This window comes from Ictidomys tridecemlineatus, chromosome 5, assembly GCF_052094955.1.
Source record: "Ictidomys tridecemlineatus isolate mIctTri1 chromosome 5, mIctTri1.hap1, whole genome shotgun sequence".
Taxonomy (NCBI): domain Eukaryota; kingdom Metazoa; phylum Chordata; class Mammalia; order Rodentia; family Sciuridae; genus Ictidomys; species Ictidomys tridecemlineatus.
Genome location: NC_135481.1, coordinates 24056080 through 24082268, shown reverse-complemented (window position 1 = coordinate 24082268; position 26189 = coordinate 24056080). Strand labels below are relative to the sequence as shown.

The following is a 26189-nucleotide window of genomic DNA, read 5'->3' as shown; positions in this document are numbered from 1 at the left end:
ATAGGGAAAAAATATGTCAGATCTATGTGAAATTGGTAGGCTATGAAATGGACTCGGGATTTTTTGCAAAGGGAATGAGAACATGTTCCTGCTGCAACTTCATCTAATGTTCAGTACCAGGGTATGGAGCCAAGACTGAGTGAAGTCTGAGTCTGCAATGTGCGTGTGAGGTGCAGAACAAAGGCTTCTCTCTGAGGCCAAGCTCTCCTCCCTCTCCCTACTGCCTGCAGTTAGACATACAAGGTGGATCCAAAGATCATCCATGTGCCATCTATCCTCTGCTTTCCTAGAGGAGTAAATGGAAATCATGCTATGTGTATTAAATATCTCTTAATATCTGTTTATAAATTCTGTTGCTGTGAAGGACCTCACAAATGAGCCCCCATGAGAGTGATTTAGAATCAATTAATGTCTATCCGAAAATTGTGTACAACTTTTCATACTTCACTTTGGGACTCTTCTGTTTTCATCCCTTGGTGAAGAGACATCATACCTGGTTATTATTTGCCTGATAAGCAGTCTTCACATTCTTAATCTTGTTTTTCCTAAAATACATTTGTTTATGAAATTTTACCTAATATCTTCTACTTCTTGCTTGATATTGAACCCTCTTTCAAGTTACAATTGTGTCCCTTTATCCACAGTTTGGGTTTCCACAGTTTGCTACTTGTAAACAACAGAAGAAGGGTAAGAATAGTGCAGTTATATATATATAACTGCACTATTCTATATATATATATATATATATGTACTAATATATATTACTAATATATTATATATATATAGATAGAGAGAGAGAGAGAGAGAGAGAGAGAGAGAGAGAGAGAGAGAGGCCACTCTCATATAGCTTTTGTTATAAGTATACTGTTAAAATATTATAATTGTATTATTAGTTATTGTTGTGAATCTTTTACTATGCCAAATTTATAAATTAAATTTTATCATAAGTATTATGTTAGTTGATTTTCTGTGAATAAAATAAATACCTGAGCTAAATCAATTTATAAAGGGGATAATGTTTATTTAGGGTCACAGTTTTGTAGGTTTCAGTTCATGATCAATTGACATCATTGTTTTGGGCCTATAGCAAAGTAGAACATCACAATGGGAGCACGTGGTAGAAGAAAACCACTCACCTCATGGCCAAGGAGCAAAGAGAGGAAGGGACTAAGATCTTGCAATTCCCCCAATGACCTAAGACCTCTTACCAGACCCCATCTTTTAAAGTTTCACAACTTCACAAAAGCACTATCCTGGAAATTAAGCATTTAATACATGGGTATTTGGGAGAAATTTAAGATCAAAATTATAGTAGCTATGCATGTATAGAAAAAATTCATATATACATGAATATATATCATATGTATATATGTGTATCTATCTATTCATTTATCTAGTTTGGTATTATGCACAGTTTTAAGCAGAAAATGGAGAATACTGCAGTTTTTCTTTGGTTATGAAGTCCAAACTTAAATATTTTTCATATTTTAGAAAAAGTTTGGTCAGCTTGACATATAAAAATAACTCATCTAATGATTCCTACAGACCAAAACTTTTATCTCCAGGACCATGAAGCTTTATACACTGCAATGTGATGACAGCTGGTGGTCATTTGCTATCATTTTTTTCATTATCAAACTTGTATGCAATCATCCCATGTTTCACAAGAACCCTCCTTCACTATTTCTTTAATGAACTATGATTAAACAGTTTTAGCCAATTATCTAACGAATGTACGGAACCTAATTTTTAAAATATTAGGAAATATGTGGTTAAAAAAAAGAGGGGTGTACAATGAAAAGTGTTCTTTCAGTACACAACCATATAATTCTCCTTCATCTCACCAATGAGATCCAACCCCATTCCTGGTGTTTGTGTATTCATGGAGAGTCCATTTTTTATAGAAATGAATGCACACCATGTATTTTAATACAATTAGCATCATCTTCTAGAAGAAAAAAACAAAAAAGAGGAAGCTTTAATAATATACCCTTGAGATCTTTGCATTGTGGTTCATTCAGCTCTTCCTCACTCTCTTTTATGGCTGTCTCGTAGTCTGCTGAATGGATGTATCATAAAGTAAATATTTCAAACTTTAATGAATACTGATTCCATTCTCCAAAATATGTTCTACCAGCTGAAGACTGTGGAAGACTCTCTGCCATACTTCATTGTTCAGCTGTTTGCAGAGAGCTGGCTTTGAGCACAGCACTGTGTTGATTCCATAGTGAATAGAAGATGCAGTGAGTTTGGCAGCCTCAGCTCTCCAGGACACTGTAGACTCATTAGGGGAAAAGACATAGAGATAAGGAGGGCCTAGTTATAAAATCTATCCCCTGGGCTGGTTTTTGTGGCTCAGCGGTATAGCGCTCGCCTCACACATGCGAGGCCCTGGGTTCAAACCTCAGCACCACATAAACATAAATAAATAAAAGATATTGTGTTCAATTACAACTAAAAAAATAAATATTAAAAAAATCTATCCCCTACAGTTCGCCTGCATATCTTTCTAATTCATCCTACAAATGCCCATCCCATGTATTGATGTGCATATGATTGTGTGCCTGATCCAGCTTATAATGGGAGCCACTAGAGCAGGGATCTCAAACTCAAATACCTACAAGGGCCAGGAAGCTCACCTAAATGAGTGAAGTGAAGTAAATTGAGATGAGGTGAGCCAGTTAGGAAGGTCCAAGTTCTATTTAAAGGGAGCAAGCAACTCTGCTCCAGAAGATTGTTTTCCCAGGAGCTACTGGATCTTCTGATTAATTAAAAGAAACCAAAGGTTAAGAGATATGTCACGTTCCACAACTAAACACTCAAGGTCACTCCAGGTGAACCAGACTGCACGAAATAACCACACAGAGACAGAGAAATACCTTTTTCTTTGGGTCCTGTGATGGCTCCTCCAGCCTTAGGGGGTCTATGGAAAGAGAGAGAGAAGCACGTGCTGAACTTTTTTTCAAATGAGGCAAGGGATAGGATTACAAGGGAACAGGTGAGTGTACTTCAACCACTATGGGTGCCGCCTACTCCTAGGCCTTGTTAGCCTTGTTATCCCATCGAGGGAAAAGACTGCGTCAGGAGTCACGGCACTACCCCACCATACTACAGGATCTTTCAGATCCCCAGGGTGCATCAGGACTTAAAGGTGCATGTATTTGAAGTGGCTCCCCACAGAGGTACATGTGATGTTTCTCTTTTCTTTCTTACAATCTCATGTGAATCTAAAATCTTCTCAAAATAAAAAGTTCAATTTTAAAAAGACTGAAACCTAGATCATTGTGTGAAATTGCCTGATTTCTAAATGCAGGTAAAACTTTCACATTGCACATACCAGAAAAATCTATCTGTAAGCTAGATGCAGGCTGGATCCATCATTTTGCTATTTGTGCATAGTAGCTGGAGCATTGATTTGATTTGGATGAAGCCTGAGGCAGCCCATGAGTTTGCTGACAAATGTCTTGTTACTATGAGTTTCAGTTGCTTTTGACCATGGCCATCCCCATTTACTGATTAATCTTCCTCTCTTCTTTTTTCAGGTTCTTGGATGTGGCTCTGTTGCCCAAACTATCCTCAGTAGAGGACATGCTGGAGGAGTCATCACTATCAATGTTGGATTTGCAATGGCAGTTGTAATGGCCATTTATGTAACCGGGGGTGTCTCTGGTAAGCAGTAGAAATAATAAAAGACACCATTAGATCAACCATTCCAGTGTACCAGCACAGTGTTGGGTGCTTCACATATCTTAGTTTATTTTTATTTCAACAATCCTATAAAAATATGTATTTAATCCCATTTTTGTAGGTGATAAAATGGCCAATAAATGTTGAATGACTTATGCAAAGACAACATTTAACAGGAGACAGAGTCAGGATTCACAACTGATTCACTCCTAAGTCTGGTTACTGCATCATATTCTTCAGCAGCAAGTGTCTTTTATTTGCTCTATCCTATACTTAGAAACCTATAAATAGCTCCATTAAGATCACACCAACAGAAGAAAACCCCTGGACCTTTATCAAAAGCAATCAGAGAGTCACGGTCTCTTGCAAAATGGATGGTGCAAATCTTCATCTAATTCTGCCCTAAGAGGTAGGCTGAGTAGAAGCCATTTGCAAGGTTCTGAGGAGCAAAATGAAAGAATGATATTTAACTCAGTTGAGAACTTAAGAAGCGAATCTGGAAGGTACTCTATCTTTCTGCAGCCTGGTGTGTGTACTGAGCAAAGAGGCAAGACTCCTGGTGATAAGAGAAGAAAGGCAAGTGAGAAACCACTGCATACTGAGCACTGTGCTGGGTGCCAGGCCTTCCTAATCTGCTTTCTCTTTTATAACTACACTTGGAGTTGGGTATTATTATCTTCACCCTAGAGAGAAAATTGAGGCTCAGAGAAATTCAATAATATGCTAGACAGCCTATAGGGGCAAAGACAGAACAAAGATGTGATCCAGGTACAGGTGATAGTGAAGTTCATATTCTTACATAACATTTTCAGTGGTCTAAAATGAGCAAAAGGAGCCTGACAGAGGACCCTGCGGTTATGCTGGCTGACCTTGTAAAAAAATGCTGCCATTGGAGTGCTGAAGAATGATTGTCTAGACTCCTGGAGCTCCTGGGACAAGGTCCCTGAAATGGTCATTTATTAGCAGGCACTCTTTCCATGTTATAGCCAGGATTAGATCCTGGGGTGTCCAGTGATAGCTTCCTGTGTGTGTGATTTTTTTTTTGTTTGTTTGTCATGAGCAGTGTCCCCATTCGAGCTCCTGTTGAGCTTTTGCTGTGATCTCAGAACCATAGTACCTACCTCAAAGCAAACTTTAAGTGGGGCACAAGAACAATCAGGGGACTTCATTGAATTGTCTAGGCTGGATTAGAGTGCAGGTCTTGGCACCAAAAAAAAAAAAAAACCACTCTTAGCTTAAAATAAGCATGCTCTATTCTATTCCCCACAAGCTCCCAGTACATTCACATAAATGATTTCTGAAAATCATTTAGATGTGGGCATATTTCCAGAAATTTTTTATGTGGACAAGGGTTGGAATATTTTGCTTGCATAATTCCCTGAACTGCACATTTTCAAGTAGTAGTATTAGACCCAGACACTGCCTATGTAGTTAATATACTTCACTGTCACTACTAAGCACTAATCTGTCTGCATCTATTGTTATAATTGGAGACTATGGGAGTCACTATAGGAGGGGAAAGGACCAACAGGGACCAACAGGAAGGATAGATAGAGTGGGGGGATGGCATGGAAACTTCTCCTCTGGCCCCTGCACTGGAGTTAAGCATTGTGGGTAGAGGGGTGAGGGCCAGAACAGATGGTACAGCTTTCACTAAAGATTGTTCTCAAGGGAGGCCCAGGACCTGACTACATTGTTTATGAGAGAAGTTGAGACCCCAAAATATAAATAGAGCAGGGTCTGAGCCTGGTTGATGAAAAATATATCCCCTATAGCCCCATCTTTGTTTGAAATCTAGTGTGGTTCAGGTTCCCCGATGACTGGTGCCTTAGAGACAAACAGAAACAGGGACACACCATGATATCCAAACAGACAGTAGCATCAGCATTGGCTTTAGCAGCTGCAAGAATAGGAAAAGAAAAGTAGGAGGTGACTATCTCATGATGACTGTGGCTAACATGTTGGTTTGTGGCCGCATGTAGGCCCTCTTTGAGGATTCTGAAAATAACCAGCGTATACTGAATGTAAGTATAAATGTGATTCCATTTTGTGGTCACAAATTGGTGAGGCCAGCTGACATTTGGCTTTTAAATACAAAATATCCTCTTACTATAAGAAGTTTCAGCATCTGGCCCCCTCATGGATATGCCAATCAAAACCAACCAATCAGAACTGAGAACTCCCTAATGTTGTAGCACCCCACACAAGGTATTTAGGCTGCCTGATGGCAATTTTTGAGATAATTTTATAAGTAAGATAAATTGGCAAAATAGCAAAGTTTAATGATAAATGAAATACAGGTATTTCTTTCACAGAATTGTCTAAGGGTACGGGGTGAGGGTGTCTACTTAAAAGAGAAACTTGAAAGTTCACTCTGCTCACCCAAGACTTTCATTTTGTGCTTCGGGAGCACCAGCCACACCCCTGGGCTCCTTATGAATAATCTGATCATCACAACAACTTTGGCAGAGCCAGTATATGACTGCAGGACTCTCTGACTCTACTGCTCATGTTCTTTGCACTACACTGCCCTGCCTCATCCTTGTGATGAGCCGGGAGTGAGCATTCAGCTCTGCAGGGAGAAATTTTAATTATCCACTAGGCCTCCAGACAAAGGGGGCAGGGTGAATTGATTCCCTCCCTTTCTGAACCCTTCTACCGCCTCTGGAGCCCTTTTCCTCGATGCTTTGTAAAGTAACCACCCAGACACACCATCTCCAGCCCCCAGACAACTTTCCCTCTTTGGAGATCTCTGTAGTCTCAGTTATCTAATTAATGCTTCTGATTGAATACTTGCTATCTTATCTCAAATACCTGCTAAGTGTCTTGCATTGTGAGAGTTTCAAGGTGAATAATGGTTCCAACCTCAGGATGACTGTGAGGGGCTAAAAAGTGTGAATCTACCTATGGGGAATTTTGTTTGGAAGAGGACCTCATTCAAGAAGTCTCCCATTGGTGGATTGATCTGGAGGGAAGCATTTTTTTTTTTTTGGTTCAAGGTTATTTCATAGAACCCCATTGTCCTTTTTCAATGGGTCCCTCCAGGTTGGCTGAGTGGCAGCTGCTCTCCACACAGCCTGTGGGAGAAGAGGAGTAGGGCTGGCTTTGGCGACTGCCCTGCATGCCCATGTTTCCTGTCTTCCTAGTAAGTAGTCCTCTGTCATCTCCAGAATGGTGGCTCCCTTGGATTTAAAAGTAAAACACAACCATTGAAGCGTTTGTAAGGTTTCGGGGTAATCTTTGCTTTGATACCTTGGCATTTTCATGCCCATATGGGTCCCTGAGTTGCAGAGGCAAGTGGAGAAAGGACCCCTGTGGTTGAGCCAGCAGTCAGAATACTCCTGCAAGCCCACTTGGTCTTGAAGACTCAGGAGAAGCATGGCAGACTCTGAGGTGGGAGGGTGTTAGTCAGCCAGCCCTCCCATGTTTCTGAGGAAAGCCAAACAGTGCAGGACTAGCGTCACCATCCTAGTTACCACCATGGTGGTTATCATCTCTCTTGTTTATATCTACAACCTGAAAGTCCACATTCCAATGCGGTCACCTTGACAGTGACTATCTTTCCTCCACAAAAAATGCTATCTGTGTTCCTCAGAAGAACATCTTTCTTTCCTGGAAAGTGAGCCTACTTGCTCAAAAATGATTATTAAAAATTCTTTATTTTGTTCTGCCCTCCACTTTATAACTATGGTGAAGAAGAAGTTAGAGTGGTGTAACATAGAACATGGGCTCTGAAGTTGGGATAAAGCTGGATATGAATCCTGGTTCTACCATTTACTGATCACATAGCCTAAGACGGTTACTTTACTTCTGGGCTTCAGTTTCCTCACCTGTTAACTGGAATAGTACCCATCTCATTGGGTTCTTAAGAGGTTCCAATGCACATAATACTCCCAAGATAGTATCTGGCAAATGTTCAATAAATGCCATTGTTCCTAGCAAAACCAGTGGGGAACATTAGTGACCTTCCAAGAGCAAACCTTCTATTTGATTTTGTGAATAGATGAAAGCAAGGAAGCTGATTTCACCAATTATAGTTTGGGTTAGGTGACATAAGTATTGGGACATTTCTGTGTGAGAGAAATGCATTGTTTATGCAGAAAAACAAAGGAAAACCCACCCAGGCAATATAATCACCTAAAAATAAAGGAAGTCCCAAACCTCAAGGAGAGTCACAACTATCAACCTAGGGACACTTCCCCTTAGAGCACTTTTCAGGGCTAAGTGCCTTGCATTGTGATTGGTTTTATAGCCCCTGGGAATGGACTGAGGAAGGGCTAGGTATAAATTTAAATACATATATTGTGTTAAGTATATTGACCTTAAGACATATATTGATGTTAATATTTTTTATCAATCTATTTAGAGTTATTGCTTTAACCAATAGATAAAACCCCATAAAAATAAAGAATGTGAAAACAGGGTTTCTATTTCTGACTGCCTTTTCATGAAAATGAACATTCCTAATGATACCATGAGGATTGCTAGTCTTCTCTTCCTTTCTCCCAAACTCCCTGTCTCTTTCTGTGTCTCTCTTACATGTGCACACACACACACACATACACACACACATACACACACACACAAACACACACACACAAACTCACACACACACACACACATACCTCTTTCTCTACACACATACATTTGTATGAATTCTTCTAGAAGTTTGAATTCTTCCTGAGGTCTCTGGACACGATTTTCTTATAAAATTTCCCCTCCAGGCTTGCTTTCTGACATGCCAATCATCTTCTCTTCCTTGCAGGTGGCCACATTAACCCAGCTGTATCTTTTGCAATGTGTGTCTTTGGAAGGATGAAATGGTCTAAATTGCCGTTTTATGTGGGAGCCCAGTTTTTGGGAGCCTTTGTGGGGGCTGCAACGCTTTTTGGCATTTACTATGGTGAGTAGGATCCCTCCATTTAAAGGTTATGAAGAGCTGGGCATCATCTGAAAGCCCAAATTTCCTGGTAGGGAGAAGTGAGATAAAGCGAGAACAGGAAGCACTCTAGAATTGAAAGGACATTCTAAATTTCAGATAGGGAGGCCAAAGTCATCATTTGGGCGAATTTATGAAGCTTCTTAATGAAAATGGTGACATCTTAAGTGTCCCAGAACTTAGAGAAACCTATCTTTATATTTAAACCTGCAACCTGTACACAGTAGTCCAACAGCTTCTCCTCTGCATTCTTTGATTTGTCTGAGATAAGAGGAGCTCCGTGATGGCAAAGACTCTGAGAAGTAAGTGTTTAGAGATGGGGTCTGGGAAACGTTTTGGAAGGAGAAAGCACAGCAGAGAGACAAGCTGGGTGGGGGAGACTTGACCCACTCCTCTCAAATAGCCCACGTTCCATTCTGCAGTAGACCTCAGGGGGAAACAGAGAACTGGTAATCAAAGACCAGGCTTTAGTTCTGTCCATCAGTAGCTGTGTGACTTAAACAAGTCATCTGACTGATGGACCTCAGTTTCTTTCTCTGGAAAGTGAGAAAAATGAACTAAATGATTCTCAAAATCCTTCAAACTAAGAAATATTGGGATTCTATGAAATCAACTTCTAAAATACTTCCATCTAATCCAAGGTGAGCCTCCATCCATTGTGATTATCAAACACAAGACCTTAGGAACTGGAATTATAAACCAAGGCTTAGGGAAATAGGTTGTAGAAAAGGGCATTCCCCCACCAAGTGTTTCTCTGGGAATTAAAGCCTATGAGGACTAAAGGGGAATGTAAGAGCAGACCAGGAATGCAGAGAGCCAGCAGCTATGGCAAGAGAGGCCTGGGGTCAGTGCTGGCTGTGTCAGTGTCTGCCATCCCCCTTGTTCTAAGGCTCCAATGGCCATCCCCCATCTCTTCACTACACTGTGACACCTTCAGGTTCGGGAGTGCACTACTGAGAATATCTCTAAGACCTAAGAATTCTGCCTAGAGCAAGTTCAAACCCCACTTTGGCTTTAGGTTGATTTTGAAAATTCTAAGAATTTTCCCCCAAAGAATATAGGTTTCCAGGACCCCGCTGACCAAGGATTTGGGTCAACTTTGGAGTAGACCATCAGAGCAACCTAGGGCTGTCTACCTTTGACCACCATCCTGGGATTCCCCCCAGGCATCTCTAAGACTAACATACTGTGAAGTCAAGAGAATAGGTGATTCCTGAGTGTTTGACTGCTGTTGTTTAGCACGAGGCCTGGCATAGGCTCCCCTTGACCCCTCCTAGAGTACACTAATGCGCCAGAGCTCTGTCTTCCATAGATGGACTTATGTCCTTTGCTGGTGGAAAATTGCTCATCGTGGGAGAAAATGCAACAGCGCAAATTTTTGCAACATACCCAGCTCCATATCTATCACTGGGGAATGCATTTGCAGACCAAGTAAGTGTAGATTCAACAAAGATTAACTTTGGTGAAAAGATATGAACTAAAAAGGGAAATGTTTTGGAGCATTATGGGCCTAACATAAAGGGAGGATTGTATTTCTAAAGTCAGAGGCCACTGGGCACAACCCAAGCTTTCTTAATTGTTTTGCCCTAGCAGAAGTTGATACCACTAAAAAAAGTATTCTGTTGCCTTTAATACACACACTTGTTTCACTTAAGTTGATGTCCAGAAAAACATGGATGACTGGACATTTCAACCCCTATAGAGGCAAATGTGGTTCACTTTATGATTGTTGTCTCTGTTGTGTTCATGGTCCAAGTATGGAGGAGTATGGAGGTTACAAAAAAAGACATGTTTATCTCAATGCAAGGACTATGCAGTGCAGTCCATGAGCCTGGGCATAATTTATCCTCTCTGTTTCACCATAAGTCAAGATTTATCCGAACTCTCAGATAGATAAATGTTCTCTGCCTTATTGACAATTATGCTGTCTGCTTGCACTAGAGAATTGGTTGTGTAGCCAATAACACCACTATCTTATTTGGTTTGTGTGGAACCAACATGGTCAGTCTAACAGACTCTTCCTCCCTGGCTGTGTCCCAAGAAGGCTGCTGGTCATCTTGGTCAGGGAAGGAGAAAGGGAGAATTTGTATAGTGGGGCAGACCAGAGTGAGCATGTGTATAAAAGGGTCTTCCAGTTTACCAACTATGGCCACCTCCATTCCATGGATGGATGAAAAACTGTGTCCTCTTGTTCTCATTCTTTTCTTTTCTACTTTGATCAACAAACCAAACAGCAATGAGTGTTTATTGAACACTCGTTATGTGCTCAGTCCTGTGTCTGGAGCTTGAAGGACTGACAATGTGAGTTGTAAAGATTTAAGATTCAGAGTCAGTACTTGAATTGAAATAAGATTTCTGTCCCTATCTCCCTGGGTGGCTTCAGGAAATTACTAAACTTTCTGAGTTCCAAGTTTTTCACTTGTAAAATGGGGATAAATATTAGCCCTCATCAGGTTATTTCAAAGGATAAAAATAATAAATATGAGGAAAAGACATTGGAAACAGTATCTGCCCAGGAATTTAGAATCTAGCTGAGGAACACAATGATCACATAAGAACAAGAGCACAATGTAAAATAAAATACAATTACATAGAGAACTGGACCATAGAGATCACATTAGTCATCTGGAACAGAAAGTCTAAAAGACCTAGAACAATAGGAAAAGTTTCAGTGAGAAAGAGAGGTGGTTGCCAGAAAAAGGAATGTGTAAGCTGCAATAATAGACACACAAATGAAGTAATAAGGGTCTGACCTTACTCTACACTGAGAGTATTAGACTCTTCTCCAAATGCCATGACTCTAGAAGAGGAAACAAAAAGATAATGATAGTACACAAGCAATGAGTGGAAAACAGGGACATGTGGTCTAGACAGGGTATGTGGGTTTGAGTGGAAGAGGGATGGAAGTGATGGGACATGATAGTACCTTTCAAAGACTTGAAGGGCTGTCAAGCAGGAAAAAGAAAAAAAAAGATTATTCTGATGTGTATAGTCACCTACTCCCAAGGAGATTTGGTGGGAGCACATTGCCTGGTATATAATAGGTGCTCCTTTTTTCCTTTTTGGCAATGCTATGGATGGAACCCTGGGCCTCACACATGTTAAGCAAGTGCTCTAACGCTGAGCTTCAAAAATTATTTATTAACGAATGGGTGAGGAGTTCATAAATGAATGAAATTATGGTGAAACAAAGCACATTCATAAGAGGAAAACTTGTCAGAAATTGCACCTGAGCTAAATACAAACTCTGTTTCTCAAGGACAATAACCACTGGAGATGCTGGAGGCAAGTCTGGTAGCCTCGGGATGCTGGAGTGGAGACTAAATGAGAGGGATTAATAATCAGGAGATTAAGCCTCTGGATGGGGGACAGTGTAGGATACCTCACCTTTGAGATCCTTTCCAGCCCTGAGAATGGTTAGCTGCTTGGAAATAGGAGTTTTCCAACTAGAGAAAATTGGAGCCATCTGAAGGAAATGGTCAGGAGAGCAGTTCTTTCATAAATTTAGGACAGCAACACAGAAAAAGGTATGAAGAGAGAATAATGGAGGGAGAAGGAAGAGCTCACTGAAGGTAAGATGGCGGAGATCCCTTAACTCTCTGGCATCAGACTTCTGACATCTCAATGCCCATCTTCCAATAAGGAGCAGCAACAATACCTGACTGATGCATCACAGAGTAAATCCCTGGCACATATTGGGCAGTCAACAAATAGTTATTTTGCTCCCCTTGGCCAATCCTCTTTCCCTCTCTGCTTTCTTCTCTCTTTTGCTTTCCTGATGGAATCTTCTAGAATTTCACATCTTCTCCCAATTCTTCTCCTTAAGATATTTCACCAAGAGTTTGTTAACAAGGAAATTGCTTGGTATCTGGTGAGTGGAGGTCCAACCTCACTGATGGTTATCATGTCTTGACTGACGTTTATTCATATACTGTCACCTAACCTTTCTTCTCTCTGTCCTTGTTTCAGACTGTATTGCCAGTTCCTCTATGAATCATGATTTTTAAGCCAATTATTATATAAGACAAAGTAGAAAAAAACCGAGTACTCTAACCATTAGCAATCCCTGAAGTTCCTCTGTCTTCCTTTGGCTTTAGAAGGAGTTCAGGAGAATGTCAGTTGCCAGTCAGCTAACACCCAGCAGAACTGTTGACCACCTTTACCGTATATCTGGGCCACCTTATCTCAATATTATAGTTATCTCTAAATACTATTCAAGTATTTTTCACAATTTATTTAATAATCATTCATTTAGCCAATAAATATGTATTGGGCTCCTGTTTAGGCAGGTATAGCTCCAAGCATTCCTTCTTAAAGGAGTTCAAGGCAAGATGCTCAATCTGACAAATAAACAGGGTGATTGCAAGGTGATTAGGGTAGTAGTGGAAGTAAAGTAAGAATGCAGAAGAATCTCAGGAGCAGGAGCTTCTATTCTTCTCCAGAGCCAGGAAGGGCTTTCTAGAGAAGGCTACTCTTAGGAGACATATCTCTGTGAATATAAATTATTTTAATATTATTTTATTTTGGAAAGCTGATTAAATAGTTGTTTTAGTCAGCTTTTTTGCTGTTGTGACTAAAGGATCTGACCAGAACAATTTTAGGAAGAAAAGTTTATTTGAGGGCTCATGGTTTCAGAAGTCTTAGTCCACAGAAGGCCAGCTCCATTCCTTGGGGCTCAAGGTGAGGCAAGACATCATGGCGGAAGAGTGTGACAGAAGGAAGCAGCTGACATGGTGATCAGAAATCAGAAAGAGAGTTCTCCACTTGCCAGATACAAATATGTACACCAAAGCCATGCCCCCAATTCCCACCTCCTCCAGCCATACCCTGCCATGTCAATTACCACTCAGTTAATCCCTATCAATGGGATGAATTCACTGATTGGCTTAAAACTCTCACAACCCAATCATTTCTCCTCTGAACCTTCTTACATTGCCTCACCTGTGAGCTTTTGGAGAACACTTCACATCCAAACTATAACAATGGCGAAGAATTGAAACTCTAAAATCAGTTACTGGGTTCCCATTCTGATTCTTTGATTTTTGCAGCTTCGTACACTTGAGCATGTGTCTTAAGCTCTTTCTACCCAAGTTTTCTCATCTATAAACTGGGAATAATAATAGAATTATCTTACAGTGTTATGATGAAGTTTTAATAAGTAAAGCTGTGAAGTACCATGGGTAAAGTATATGTGCCATTCATTTCAAAATGTGCCAGCTGTTCTTCATATAAAGCATATTAATGTTCAGTAAGTAATATATATGGGTTTGATGTTAAAGCAAAATAATAGTTTAGAAGGTTTAGAAAACAGAGAAGATGAAACACCAGCTATAACCTACAACTGTAGAATATCTGTTGTCATTTTGTATGGTCTCTTATGATTATTCTTTTAGGTGGGCTTTTAAATATAAAATAATACATATAATTTTATTTTTTCACTTAATGTCATAAGCATTTTAAGAGTGACTACATAATGTTCATGTTTACAGTTTTTAGTGACTTTTATAGTAGACCATGAAGTGGAGTTAGCTCTTTCCTTAGAGATGTGTTCTTAGGTGGCTTATAGTCTTTAATACTATAAATAATGATTAAGTAAATATGTGTTCTATAACTTTTCCATGTTTTAGATTATTTCTATGCTATAATTCTCAAATATTCAATAACATTAAATCATATGAATAAATTTGTACTTTTAAATGAATGTTAAGTTATTGCTAAATTCCCTTTCAAAAGCATCATGTGTGTTTAGTTCCACTAGAAAACCCTGAAAGAACCAATCTTCTTTCATAAACATTTGCTATTGTCTGAATTTCTTTTATTACAAATCATATTTTCCCATTTGTTGCCTAATTCAATTTTTATTTCATGATTTTTTCTGTCCAGTTTTCTTTGCCCATTCACCTATTGCTGCTTTGCACTGTTTTTCTCACCAGTTTGAACCACCTCTTCACTCTTTTTGTCCAGACTGTGGCTGGCTTTTCCTTTCAGCTGACAGATTACCAGGATAGTGTAGATAACTCTCTAGGGCTGGACGCTCTGGGTCCAAACCTGCGGCTGCTTACCAAGTGTGCGCTCTGGCGCAGGTAACTCCTCTATAAAGAATAATTATATTGCCATCTACATTTAGGATTGCTGTGGAAAGAAAACCCATATGCTCACCCAGTGTGTGTTACTTATGACTTAGTTTATTTTCGGTGAGAAGGGGTGGACAGTGTGCAAAATACAGGTTAAAACTCCTGCGTGTTTTCTCCCTCTCCAGGTGTTGGCCACCATGTTCCTCCTCTTGATTGTCTTCGCCATTTTTGACTCCAGAAACTTGGGGGTTCCTAAAGGCCTAGAGCCCATTGTCATTGGACTCCTGATCATTCTCATTTCTTCTTCTTTGGGACTGAACAGTGGCTGTGCCATGAATCCAGCTCGAGACCTGAGTCCCAGAATTTTCACTGCTTTGGCAGGATGGGGGTTTGAGGTCTTCACGTAAGTAACAAGGATGGGGAAGAGAGGAAAGGATGAGTGCAGTGCCTCACGGGGAGGGCTAGGCTGTGACCTGGAGATCCCGAGGTGTGCAGATTAGAGAGCAGAGGTGAAGTCCATGCTCCGGTCATAAACAGGGGCACTGCACTGGTGTCTTGTGGCCTTGTGTCTATACGTATGTGAAAGAGAGAGGGGGAGGCAGGCAGAGAGAGAGGCAGGGTCTAGGTAAATTCAATACAGATAGGCCTGTCCCATATAATAATAATATTCCCTAAATTTGTCTATAGCTTTATGTGAACGTTTTTGTAGTATAACTTGTCCATATAACTTTGTAGTGAAGTTGAGACTAGATTTTACATCTTCTCATGCTACCAATGGGCTCCTTCTTGTGAGTCATTCATTCAGCAGATCCTTTTGGATCCTGTCCATGTGCAGTTATTGTACTAGGCAAGGAAATCTTGAAATCAGTAAAGACACTTCCCCTGAACAATGTCAATGCTTTGGCACTCCCTGAAAGTGCAGAGGGAACACAGAGAAGGGAGCCATCAACTCTTCCAAAGACGTAGAGAAAAACATGACCCATGAAGCAAGGGCTGAGATGGGTCTTAAAGCAAGAATAAGAAATTCCTGACAGAATGGACTTATAGAGTCTGTGTCCCAGACACAGCAAGACCCCATGCTTTCTGCTTCAGAATGTACCAGAACGTGCCAGTCTCCTAGGACAAACTTTGCCCATGAACTCCTTCCCACTTTCTCCTCATGAAGTCACAGAGGCCCATCCCTTCCACTATGACAGCTGTGTATGGGCAAGGAACTCACTTTGACTCACCAGGAAACAGGGCTCTAACAAGGAGTGAGGGGAGCAGATAAAACATGTGTGAGCAAATCCCACTGTGATGTTTACTGTGGGGACAAAGGACTTGAGTGTTTCTAAATGCTGACCTGTACATCCAGTCAGATGTGAGACATAACTTTATTTAAATGAGAGTTTGAGTTGCCTTTCACAGGTGTGAAAAACAAGCTGTAAAACAACTGATCCTATTCAGATCACTACCACAGATACTGTTAAGAGCTTTCAGAGTATAAATATCCTGGAGATTTTATCAGCTCTCTTCCTGCTATATCCACAGTGCCTGGATGAGTAAGTTCTGTGTACCAGAGGTCTTTTAGGAGTTGAAAGATAGATATGAAGAGAATCGAGCACTATCCCCTATCCTCAAGAAATTTACAATGCAATGAATTTTCTAGAACAATAGTTTTCAACTTGAGGTAGGTAGTTTTACCCCAGGAACATTTGACAATGACTGGAGACATTCTTAGTTGTCACACCTGGGGGTGGAGAGTGGGATAGGTACGTATAACTGGTGGCTAAAGGCCAGGGATGTCGCTAAGCATCCTACAATACATGAGACAGACCCCACAACAAAGAATTATTCAGCTCACAATGTTAATAGTGCTGTGATTGAGAAAGTCTGTTCTAGAACATGAAAACAACCCCAACTAGGAAGGATCTCTTGTTTGCTCTTCCAATGGAGCGAACAAGCATGTGTCCTAAAGGTTTCCAGAGCCCAGAATTTGTTCATGAGTTTCTTTTAACCCCACTTTCAGAACCTTAATCCCAGAGACCACATTCCTCTCCTTCCCTTTTCAGCCCTCCTTAGTGATTCATTCAAAGTACTAAGAATCATGATTGTTTCAAAACAGAGATCTTTCCCAATCTCACTTTGCCTTGTTAAGTACATTGGGAGAACCCAGGTCTGTGGGAGACCCTGAGCCCTGTGTTTCTCATTAGCATCGGCATCTTTAACCCATGTGCATTGTTTATTCATTTGCTCAGCTACCTGATCTCTTACAAGGCCCTGTGCTAAGATGATAAGACCCAGTCGCTGTCCTTCACCAATTTATTTATATTCTATGTAAGAGGTTATAACGTAAGGCTCTTATACAAGGTTAAGCTGTCAAGTGCCATTAAGGAGATCTGACTGATTGATTCCAGGAGTTGAGAGGTGGTTTATAACTCCAAATTTAGGAATTATGGGGGTGGGGAAGTGGGAGCATTTTGCACTACTTGAGCACATTTATACAAGCAACAAAGAGAATATCTCAGGTGGAAAGGACCCTGTGTTTAACCACAGCATGTTAAAATAACAAGCAACCTGGAATAGAAGGAAGGGTGCATAAAGAGGGTACATAAAAAAGGTTGGAAATCATAAGATCATAGAGGATATGGACTCCCTGAATAATAATTTTGAATTTTTCTATTCTGTAGGTTATAGGGAGCCGCAAAGTATTTAAGGCAGATGCTTGATATGCTTAGAATGTCAGTTTAGCAAAATTAACCTGGCATTACTGTATGAGTTGAAAACAGAGACTACAGGAGTAGAAATCTGTTAGGAAACAGCTGGAATGGCTGATGATCTTCAACCAAAAAATTTTCCCCCAAAACTTTGAGGGACTACAGGCTTCCCACATGTCCCCAAAATGTCGCATCCTTTCAGGGTCCTCTATCAGGTAAGCACCCTAGTAGATATTCTAGCCTGGTCTACCTCCATGGTCTCAGATACAGGCAGGACTGCCATGTGCTCAGGCTCTCAGGTTCTCAGTTGTCCTGCACGGCATGCAGTGGAGGACAGGCAGGGGAGTGGGAGCCAGAGGATCAGACAAGGGCAAGAGCCAGCAGACCCTGGCTGACTCCTACTCTAACCTTAGGGATGTTTTCCACCAAAGTTCACTCCATTATTTCAAATCAGGATGTTAATGACTTAATGGGTGAAGGATCTGTTGACTGTTATTAATTTTTAAAAACAGTTTTACCCAAAGCAATGAGTCTCTAAAGTTGCTCCTTTAGTCAGTTAACACAGACATGTTCCTGGCAGCCACCAAATCATAGTGTACAAATAATCTCTTCCCTGAGTGTATATAAGACAGGACTGGTCAAGAAATCACATCTGAACTCATCCATTTATGATTTGTACCCCTGGCACAATGGGTCCAGCCTGAGAGAAGGAAGAGAGTCCAGCCAGTGATAGGATTTTTACCCTGGCAGATACCTGGGATCTTAGTCTGCTAAATGAAAGGGAAAGGTTCACTACATAGGAAATGATGCACCAACTCATGCAGCTTACTCTCCCTTCACATGCTGACCTCCAGAGAAGGCTTCTAGTTCCTTAAAGCCAAATGGGAGAAGCAGCCACCCCCCACACCTCTCATAGAAAAGTCTATCCAGATTTGAGAGCGTGGGAAAGGGCGCCTTGAGAGTGGGCAGGGCAGCATCCTCTCTCCCACGCAGCAAGAGTGACATCTGGTGGCTGCCCTACTCAGTCTTAGTGCTCTTCCCAAGCCTGCATTGGTGATTAAGATGTTTGACTGTACCTGGATGCTTCAGGTGGAAGGGAGTGTGCAGATGAAGGAGTCAGAGTTGACACAGGAGTGACTTGCCCAAAGATTTTCTGGACTGTCCTGAGGTTAGAATGAGATCTGGAGTCTAGGATGGGACTCATGTTTTCTACTTATTTCCTTAATTGTTTCTAATCAAGTTTTGCTATAACAAAAAGTCACATGGGGCATCATATAAAAATGAAAAGAAAAGCCACGAATCCTCTTAGCTCCAAATTTAGGAAATAGGAATTATTAATCTTAGATTCAAAATTCTCTCCATTATTTCAAATCAGGATGTTGGGATCCACCCAGAACATGGTGAAATCTCCTGTGCATCTGTGTATCTCCTTTGGCTCCCTGGCCACTTCCATGGCATTATTCTGATTTTTTGTATTTATCATTTTTCTTGCTTGAAAACAATGAATGGTCTTATCTTAAATGTATATGTCCTTAACAGTATACCACTTTTGTTTTCTTCTGAGCATTTTTAGTCTTTTCTATGGAGTCATTTAAATGGATTTTCTCTCTCCAAAAAAGGTAATGACAATTCTCAAGGCCACCTTTTCCCCATCCTTTACTAAGTACATACTTCACAAGGCATACTGAGGATTTCTAGATGGAAAGGAGAGTAATGGCACAAAAACCTATCAAAGCATACCTCTGAACTATAATATTAAAAAAAATAGCACTGATTTAAATTGTATTTAATAGGTAATTCACAAATAGGCTTTAAATTATTTTTTGGTTCTGGGAATTGATCCCAGGGGCACTTTACTACTGAGTTATATCCCAACCTTTTTCATTTTATTGTTGTTTTTTGAGAAAGAGTGTCTTCCTAAATTGCTGAGACTGGCCTCAAACTTGTAATCTTCCTGCCTCAGCCTCTTGAGTAGCTAAGGTTTCAGGCATGCATGACCATACCCTACCTTAGACTTCTAAAATATTCATTTATTTATTATTTATTTTGATTGCTGTCATGGACTAGTGCTACCCAGGAATCTCCACATTCTGGGCATTCCCTTTCCATTCATAATTCCCAGACTTAATTATTCCAGGGTCAGGGAAAGGAAATTCTTGAATAATTGACCTGAACTTTCCCAGATGGCCTAAAACCAGGTATACTGGGAAATATAGGATGATGGTTTCCATGCTACAGTGAATACTCTTTATCTTATTTTAGTTATAGATAGACCTTTATTTTATGTATTTATATACAGTGCTGAGAATCAAACCCAGTGCCTCACACATGCCAGGCAAGTACGCTACTGCTGAGCCCCAGCCCCAGCTCAGTGAATACTCTTATACTTAACTTTTGCTGAGTTAAAAGAGATCTGTGAGCAAGAGAAACACTAGCTGATTAGAGAATAACTAGGTGGTAATATCAGAGGAAGGCTGAGAATATGTCACTCATTTCTTGTTTGATTTCAGAGCTGGAAATAACTTCTGGTGGATTCCTGTAGTGGGTCCTATGATTGGTTCTGTCATTGGAGGTCTCCTCTACTTTCTTCTCATTGAAATCCACCACCCAGATCCTGAACCAGACTTCAAGGCAAAACAATCTGAGGACAAACAAGAGAAATATGAACTTAGTGTTATAATGTAACGGCATACTTGGTTCCAGATTTGCAGTTGGTTTGGTGTGTTCTTTAGGAAAAATGGCATCCAAGTGTGTGTGGTTTTTTAAAACTGGGGTGAAATCCACCCAATTTTCTCTGCTAGCCATATGATCGCAAAGACATCTGAGTGAAGGTTTGGAAACACTGATTTTTTCTCTACCAGTCACCCGGCTCCCCAGAATAGCACTGACTTCCCCCTGAAACAGTCTTCTCTCTGCCTGTTTACTGTGTCCTTGAGGGGACTCCTTATTACAAGGTGAGCACTAATAACTCAGAACTTGACAATGGACTGACTTGGATGGTTTTAGCTGCGTTACTTGTATGAAATGGTGACACCAAAAGCCTCACCTTCTGTATCTACAAATATTACATCCTGAGTATCAACCAAAACTTACACTGAAAGACAAAAGTGGTTTCAGTTAATATGCATGAACTAGAGAGTTAAAGGATCAGTTTTCTAGTTAAGTTGTACTACTGTCTTTGCATAAATACTAATATTCTCCAAATCTAGGGATGTTGGAAGCAGTAGAATCCCATAGTAAGCACAGGGGAAGGGCATTGTGGCATTTAGAAACCTCAGGAGACAAGATAAATTTGGGAAACCAAATGGAATTTTTTTAATGGAAACCATTTATCAGATTAATCTCTTGCTCTTCTGCGTTTTAGAGGACACCAATTAATTTCCTGGTCTTTTCTATATAATAGCCTAAAATACAATTGTAAGCTTAGTCATGAAAAATACATCGCTCTACATTTTTAGTGCAAATGTATTTCCCTAATTGCCCACTTGAGGACAAGTTAAGTCAATGGCTGCACACATCTATTACACCACACATGCTCCAGAAGCCAATCCTGAGAAAGCACACTGCTCCTGGTCCAGCAGACTGTTCAAGGTGGAAAGCCCTTGGAAACATAACCTTGCCTCATTGGGCTTTACAGTTCACAAAACGTTTTCATACACATGATCTAGTTTTATTCTAATAATCACTGCCTGAGGTAGATACCATGATGCCCACTTTTCAGATAGAGAAAATCTCAGGGAAGTTGAGTGAGTTGTCCAAGATTTTGTGAAAGGTGAACATTGTCTTGTGTATCTCCTCATCTTTCAGAAGATGGATGACCGGTTGAGAATCCTTGCCAATCTTTCCAGACTGGGCAGAAGTGGGATTCCGCAGCTTTCAGAATATATGTATCTTATGGCTAAACTGCTCCTGAATCTTAGGGCATGAGATCTTAAGATCTCACTTTGTCTGGTTTTGTTCCCAGTGTTGCTGATGCACAAGTGAAAGAAAGAGGTGGCAGTCTGAACAGCTTTCATCTGCTAAAAACATTATCAGAAGGCCTCCCTTCATAAACCCCCTAAGTCTTGCTCTTCCGTCCCTGCCAGCCCCACACATGGCATTCAGGGAATTTCGTCTTCCTCCACCTCTTCCCTGTGAAGTTCCCTAACTGATGGTACTTTCAACCAGAGCGTCTCTGTGAGTTACAACACTAAGAGAACTGGGATGCACCTTCAGTTCAAATGTCAAAAGCCCAGAATTCCAGAGGCATCCAGCTTCCCAACTACTTTGTGATGCTAGCAGAACAACAAAAGGCAAATGGAAAATGTCTCTGATGGCCTGTGTTCTACAACCTATGGACATATGAAAAAAAAAATTTTCTTGCTCTGAAGCTACCTGGATATTCCCAATTTAAAATAAAATTATTGGGTGGTTGTTGGGTTTTTCTTTTTATTTATGCAAGTATTAAAACTGACAAACATACTGGTTCAGAGGTTGTCTATCCTATCTACACATCAAATATACTGGGAAGTTTGTCCCTTTGGTTCTTTGTCAATATCCCAAGTGATTCTAACATATAATAAGGGTTGAGAGCATCAACTTGAGTCATATGGGTCTAAGATTTCTTTGAAAATCCTGTCCAGTGGTGGCTACTCTGTTATTCTCAGAGTCTTGGGATCCCCATGAGTTAGAACAGTGGCTAATTGGGGACAGTTTTGATTCTCCCTCCCACCAACTCCTCAAGGGAACATTTGACAATGTCTGGGGACATTTCTGATTAGGATTATCGAGGGGGGGCATGTAGTGCTAATAGCATCTAGTGGCTAGAGACCAGAGATGCTGCCAAATATCTTATAGTGCAAGGACCATCTCTTACAACAAAGAATGGTCTGCCCCAAAATGTCAGAAGGGGTGAAACTGAGAAACACTGGAGTCATGGAAAGTGAGAGAAGTCAGAGAAGGATTGAAATGCCATGTCTGGCTTCAAGTTCTGCCAGGAGCAGAGAAGTCAAATCAGGGGCAGGTTCTGAGGTGGACTGAAGTTCTCAGAGAAAGAGGCAACTCTGAAGCTGAGTTTCTTAGATGGGTTGTGGAATGTGTGAACCATGCAGGTGCTCATCAAGTGCTGCTAGATGATTAATGACCAGGATTACCAAGAGGAAATGTACAGTATTGGAAATCCACCCCAGGAAGCCTTTTGTTTTCTTTTTAATGGAAAAATGTTTCCTTATTCCAGATGCTCACACTCAAATCCTCTCCCATCCCCAGTTTACAAGTGGGTTGGCCTTTATGAGGGTCTTTGCCAAGAAAATGTTTATGAGGTTGACTTGTCTGTACCAGAAATTAACTAGATAGATCCAGCAAACTATTTTTAATAGGTCCTTTAGGAGTTAGAACTGTAACTCCCACTTCTGTCCTCCTTGTCAATGGAAAAACTTCATAGAAATATTTATCTTCATGTCAGAAATAGAATTTCTCTATGATTTCCAACTATTTGAGATCTCATAGCACATCTTGGGGTATGGGACTTTTCTAACCAGCAACATCCAAAGTTGATATTCAACATGATACAGGATAAGAAGAGTTTTAAATGCCATATTTTAAAATTCAGTACTTAAGATATAAATTAAGATTGCCTTTAAATTGCTTACACACACACACACACACACACACACACACACACACACACACCTTACTTTAAGGTATGTCAGTGTTCAAGTATATGAGAAAAGATTTATAACTTTGAGTTAAAGAATATGAGAAAAGATTTATAACTTTGAGTTACAGAGGCTGGTTTATAAATAATATTTAGTCACAAAATCTATTGTTCAGACAGACTTTGTGTCATACCCACAAGTGAACTGTAGTTACTAGATATAGAAAGGGCAGATCAGGAATTTCCTTCTGCTTATGATATCTTCTTACACACCTCCCAGTGGGCTCCACAGGAATCTCTGAAGAGAAACTTGTTTGTGTGTGTATGTGTGTGTGTGTGTGCGTGTGTGTGTGTGTGTGTGTGTGTGTGTGAGTGTACACATGTTTTGGAGGAGAAGTCTTTAGAACACAGTCTCACAATTTGAAAACTACTGATAAAATTTGGGACAAGTTTCTAAACATTTTAATTAAACTTTTAAGGATAAAAACTACTAAAGGCCATTGTGTTAGCTTTCCATCACTTTGACAAAATACCTGAGATAAATAAAGGAGGAAAGGTTTATTTTGCTTCATGATTTCTAAGTTTCAGTTCATGGATGACTGACCTCTTTGCCTTTGGGCCTGTGGGAGTACAGTACATGATCACAGGAGCATGTGGCAGTAGAGCTCCTGGCACTGGAAAGCAAAGAGATAAAAAGGAGCTGAGGTCCCTGTTTCCCAAAGGGCATGCCCCCAATGACCTAACTTCCTTCCACTAGGCCCCACCTCCTAAAGGTGCTACCACTTCCCAGTAGTGCCACAGGCTATTGACCAAGCCATTAGCATATGGGTCTTTCAGGACACTTCAGATCCAAATTATAGCAGTCATATTAGCTCAATTTCAGGTAATTTTCCCCAAACTTCTTAGTAAACATATTAGGGTAAACAAAATTACCCGACCCACTAACCATCACACACATAGAGATGTACTATGTTAATTCTCAAACTGGGAGTTTAAATTCTGTAAGATAAAATGTTGACTTATCACAACCCATGGCAAGAAGTAGGAGTGGTCCTGGTCAGGCTGTGTGGAATGAGACTGTATAAAAATAAAAAGACAGAACAATAATGATGATGATAAGCATGTGGTCAACCAAGGCACAACTTCTTTCTCATTGCTTGAAATGAAGTGGCTCTTATCCAAGAGAAATGTCTCTGGATTAATGGAGGGAAAGTCCCAAACCAAGCAAATGCAAATAAATAAACTGAATTAGCTGAGAGAATTCAGCCACAAATGGGTGTAGATGCTGTTGCCTAAGCACTGCTTCACTGTCTCCCTCCAGGCCTGCACGGTGGTTTTCCTGGGCTTTAGGCCCTTTTGCTTTGGAGGGCCTCCTCACCCACAAGAAAGAATAAATAAACCAATTAGAATAAATTATGTTTTATGACTGCACTGGTAACCCAATGGATCATATTCCTTTTTTCTCCATATAATTTTAGAAACTTTGAAAACTCTTTTGTGTGCTACAGAAAGTCTTGTGGGCCCTAAGCATCACAACTAATAGAGAAGGCAGTGCTGCCTCCCACTTCCTCCCTAGTCTAGAGCCCTCTGATGTCCCAGAGCCAGCCGCACCCAAGTCTCTTCCTCCTCGAAATGCTCAAAACTCCTCACCTGGGGAGGGGGGCGGGTCTCCTCAAGGGCCAGAGCCTTGAGAGTTCTAGACATGAAGGGGTATGCTGCAAAGGCCAGGCCCCTGCCATGGGTGGCATGGCCCATCCTCCTCCTCCTCTCCTCCTCCTCCTCATCTTCCAGCACCCAGGAAGAAGGGTGATCCCAGGAGGTCAGGGCCCAAGGACTGTAAGCCCCAGAGTGCTGTTTCACAGTCTATAAAGCAAGTCTATGACTAGTACCTTGACAGTGTTAGAACAGCCCAGCAAACAGATTATCATACCCATTTAGAGATGAGGAAACTGAGGCTCTGAGGCATTGAATGATGTGTATTAAGCTCAAGAGTGGAGAGGGATGGTGATGAAAACATGAGCCACATGTCTGAGTAAGATGGTCAAGGGTCCCAGACTCCTCAAAACTTGGGGGTTTTCTGAAATGCAGCATTCAGTGCTAAACCACATCCTGACCTAAGTCTGGTACACTTCCCACCACTAGGGTCTGCCCAGACGGAGGCGCCCCATCAGGCAGAGGGGTCCTCCAGATACAGTGTGCCTTGGTTCATCTTACAGAAAAAGAGAACGTCTTTATTTAAATTTTAATCATAAATGCAAAGAAATGTTTTGAGTGCCATAATGTTTCAGAATATAAGCTGTTAAGGAAAATCCCATCCGCTCTGCCTTAAAATATTTTCCAGATCTGATCTCCTCTCAAGCACATTCCCCCAAGTCTTAGAAGAGCTTTTTAATGGTCCAGACTTGTGCTCTAACTCTTGCAGCCTGTAATCAATATGGCTTCCTGCATGATCTTTAGGTAAATACTCATGTGGTCTTGGAAGCATCATATCCTCTGGCCTGGTCTCTACTGCTATCCCCCTTGTCTAGGCTCTTGGCCCCAGCCACAGAGTCTTCTGTCCTGATATTCGAACCATCAGGCGTGCCCCTGCCACAGGGCTTTTGCCCTTGATCTTTCTGTTGCTCAAACTTCCCTACATCACCTCCTTTGGGTTTCTATTAAAATGTCACCATGTTATTCAGGTCTTTCTAACCACTTCTTACCCCCTATCCTCTTTGCTTTATTTTCCTTCACAGCTCTTATTACTCTTCCCGGAATAGACTTATTATATATTATAGATCTTGCTGGCTTTGTCCATTTTCTCCCATTGGAACAGAGGCTCACACTAAGAATGTCCCTTCTTCTATTCTCTGTAATTTGCTACCCCAGTGCTTAAAACATGGTAGACTCTCACTAAATATTTGTTGAATGAGTGAATGGAATAGCCACACTCTCTGGTTTTAAACTATAGCCCTCTACTTACTAGGACCATAGTCAACTTAATTAGCCTTAGTTTACTTATGTATCGTGTAGAGACATAACAATGAGACAATCAGTGTGAAGCTCCCAGACCTCAGTCTTGTATGTAATTGACAAACATGACTTGCTGCTTGGTGGAAGCTGCTCCTGTCAGTATGATTCAATGTGATGATACACTGTTTGAAAATATGGAATAAGGT

At 40.7% G+C, this 26189-nt stretch overlaps 1 protein-coding gene across 2 annotated transcripts in view; it reads left to right on the top strand.

The window, feature by feature from the left end:
* The window catches only part of Aqp9 (aquaporin 9), a 41684-nt gene extending 19827 nt beyond the window's left edge, over positions 1-21857 (top strand). The window contains exons 2-6 of one of the 2 annotated variants that reach the window (XM_078049554.1): positions 3543-3669; positions 8453-8590; positions 9939-10057; positions 14886-15103; positions 21361-21857. In XM_078049554.1, coding sequence (XP_077905680.1) covers positions 3543-3669; positions 8453-8590; positions 9939-10057; positions 14886-15103; positions 21361-21448 — 690 coding nt within the window. In that variant the 3' untranslated portion in view covers positions 21449-21857. Of the gene's footprint in view, positions 1-3542; positions 3670-8452; positions 8591-9938; positions 10058-14885; positions 15104-19906 lie in introns of both variants that reach the window. The other variant, XM_005316618.5, reaches the window with a different exon arrangement.
* The last annotated feature ends 4332 nt before the right edge of the window (positions 21858-26189 follow it).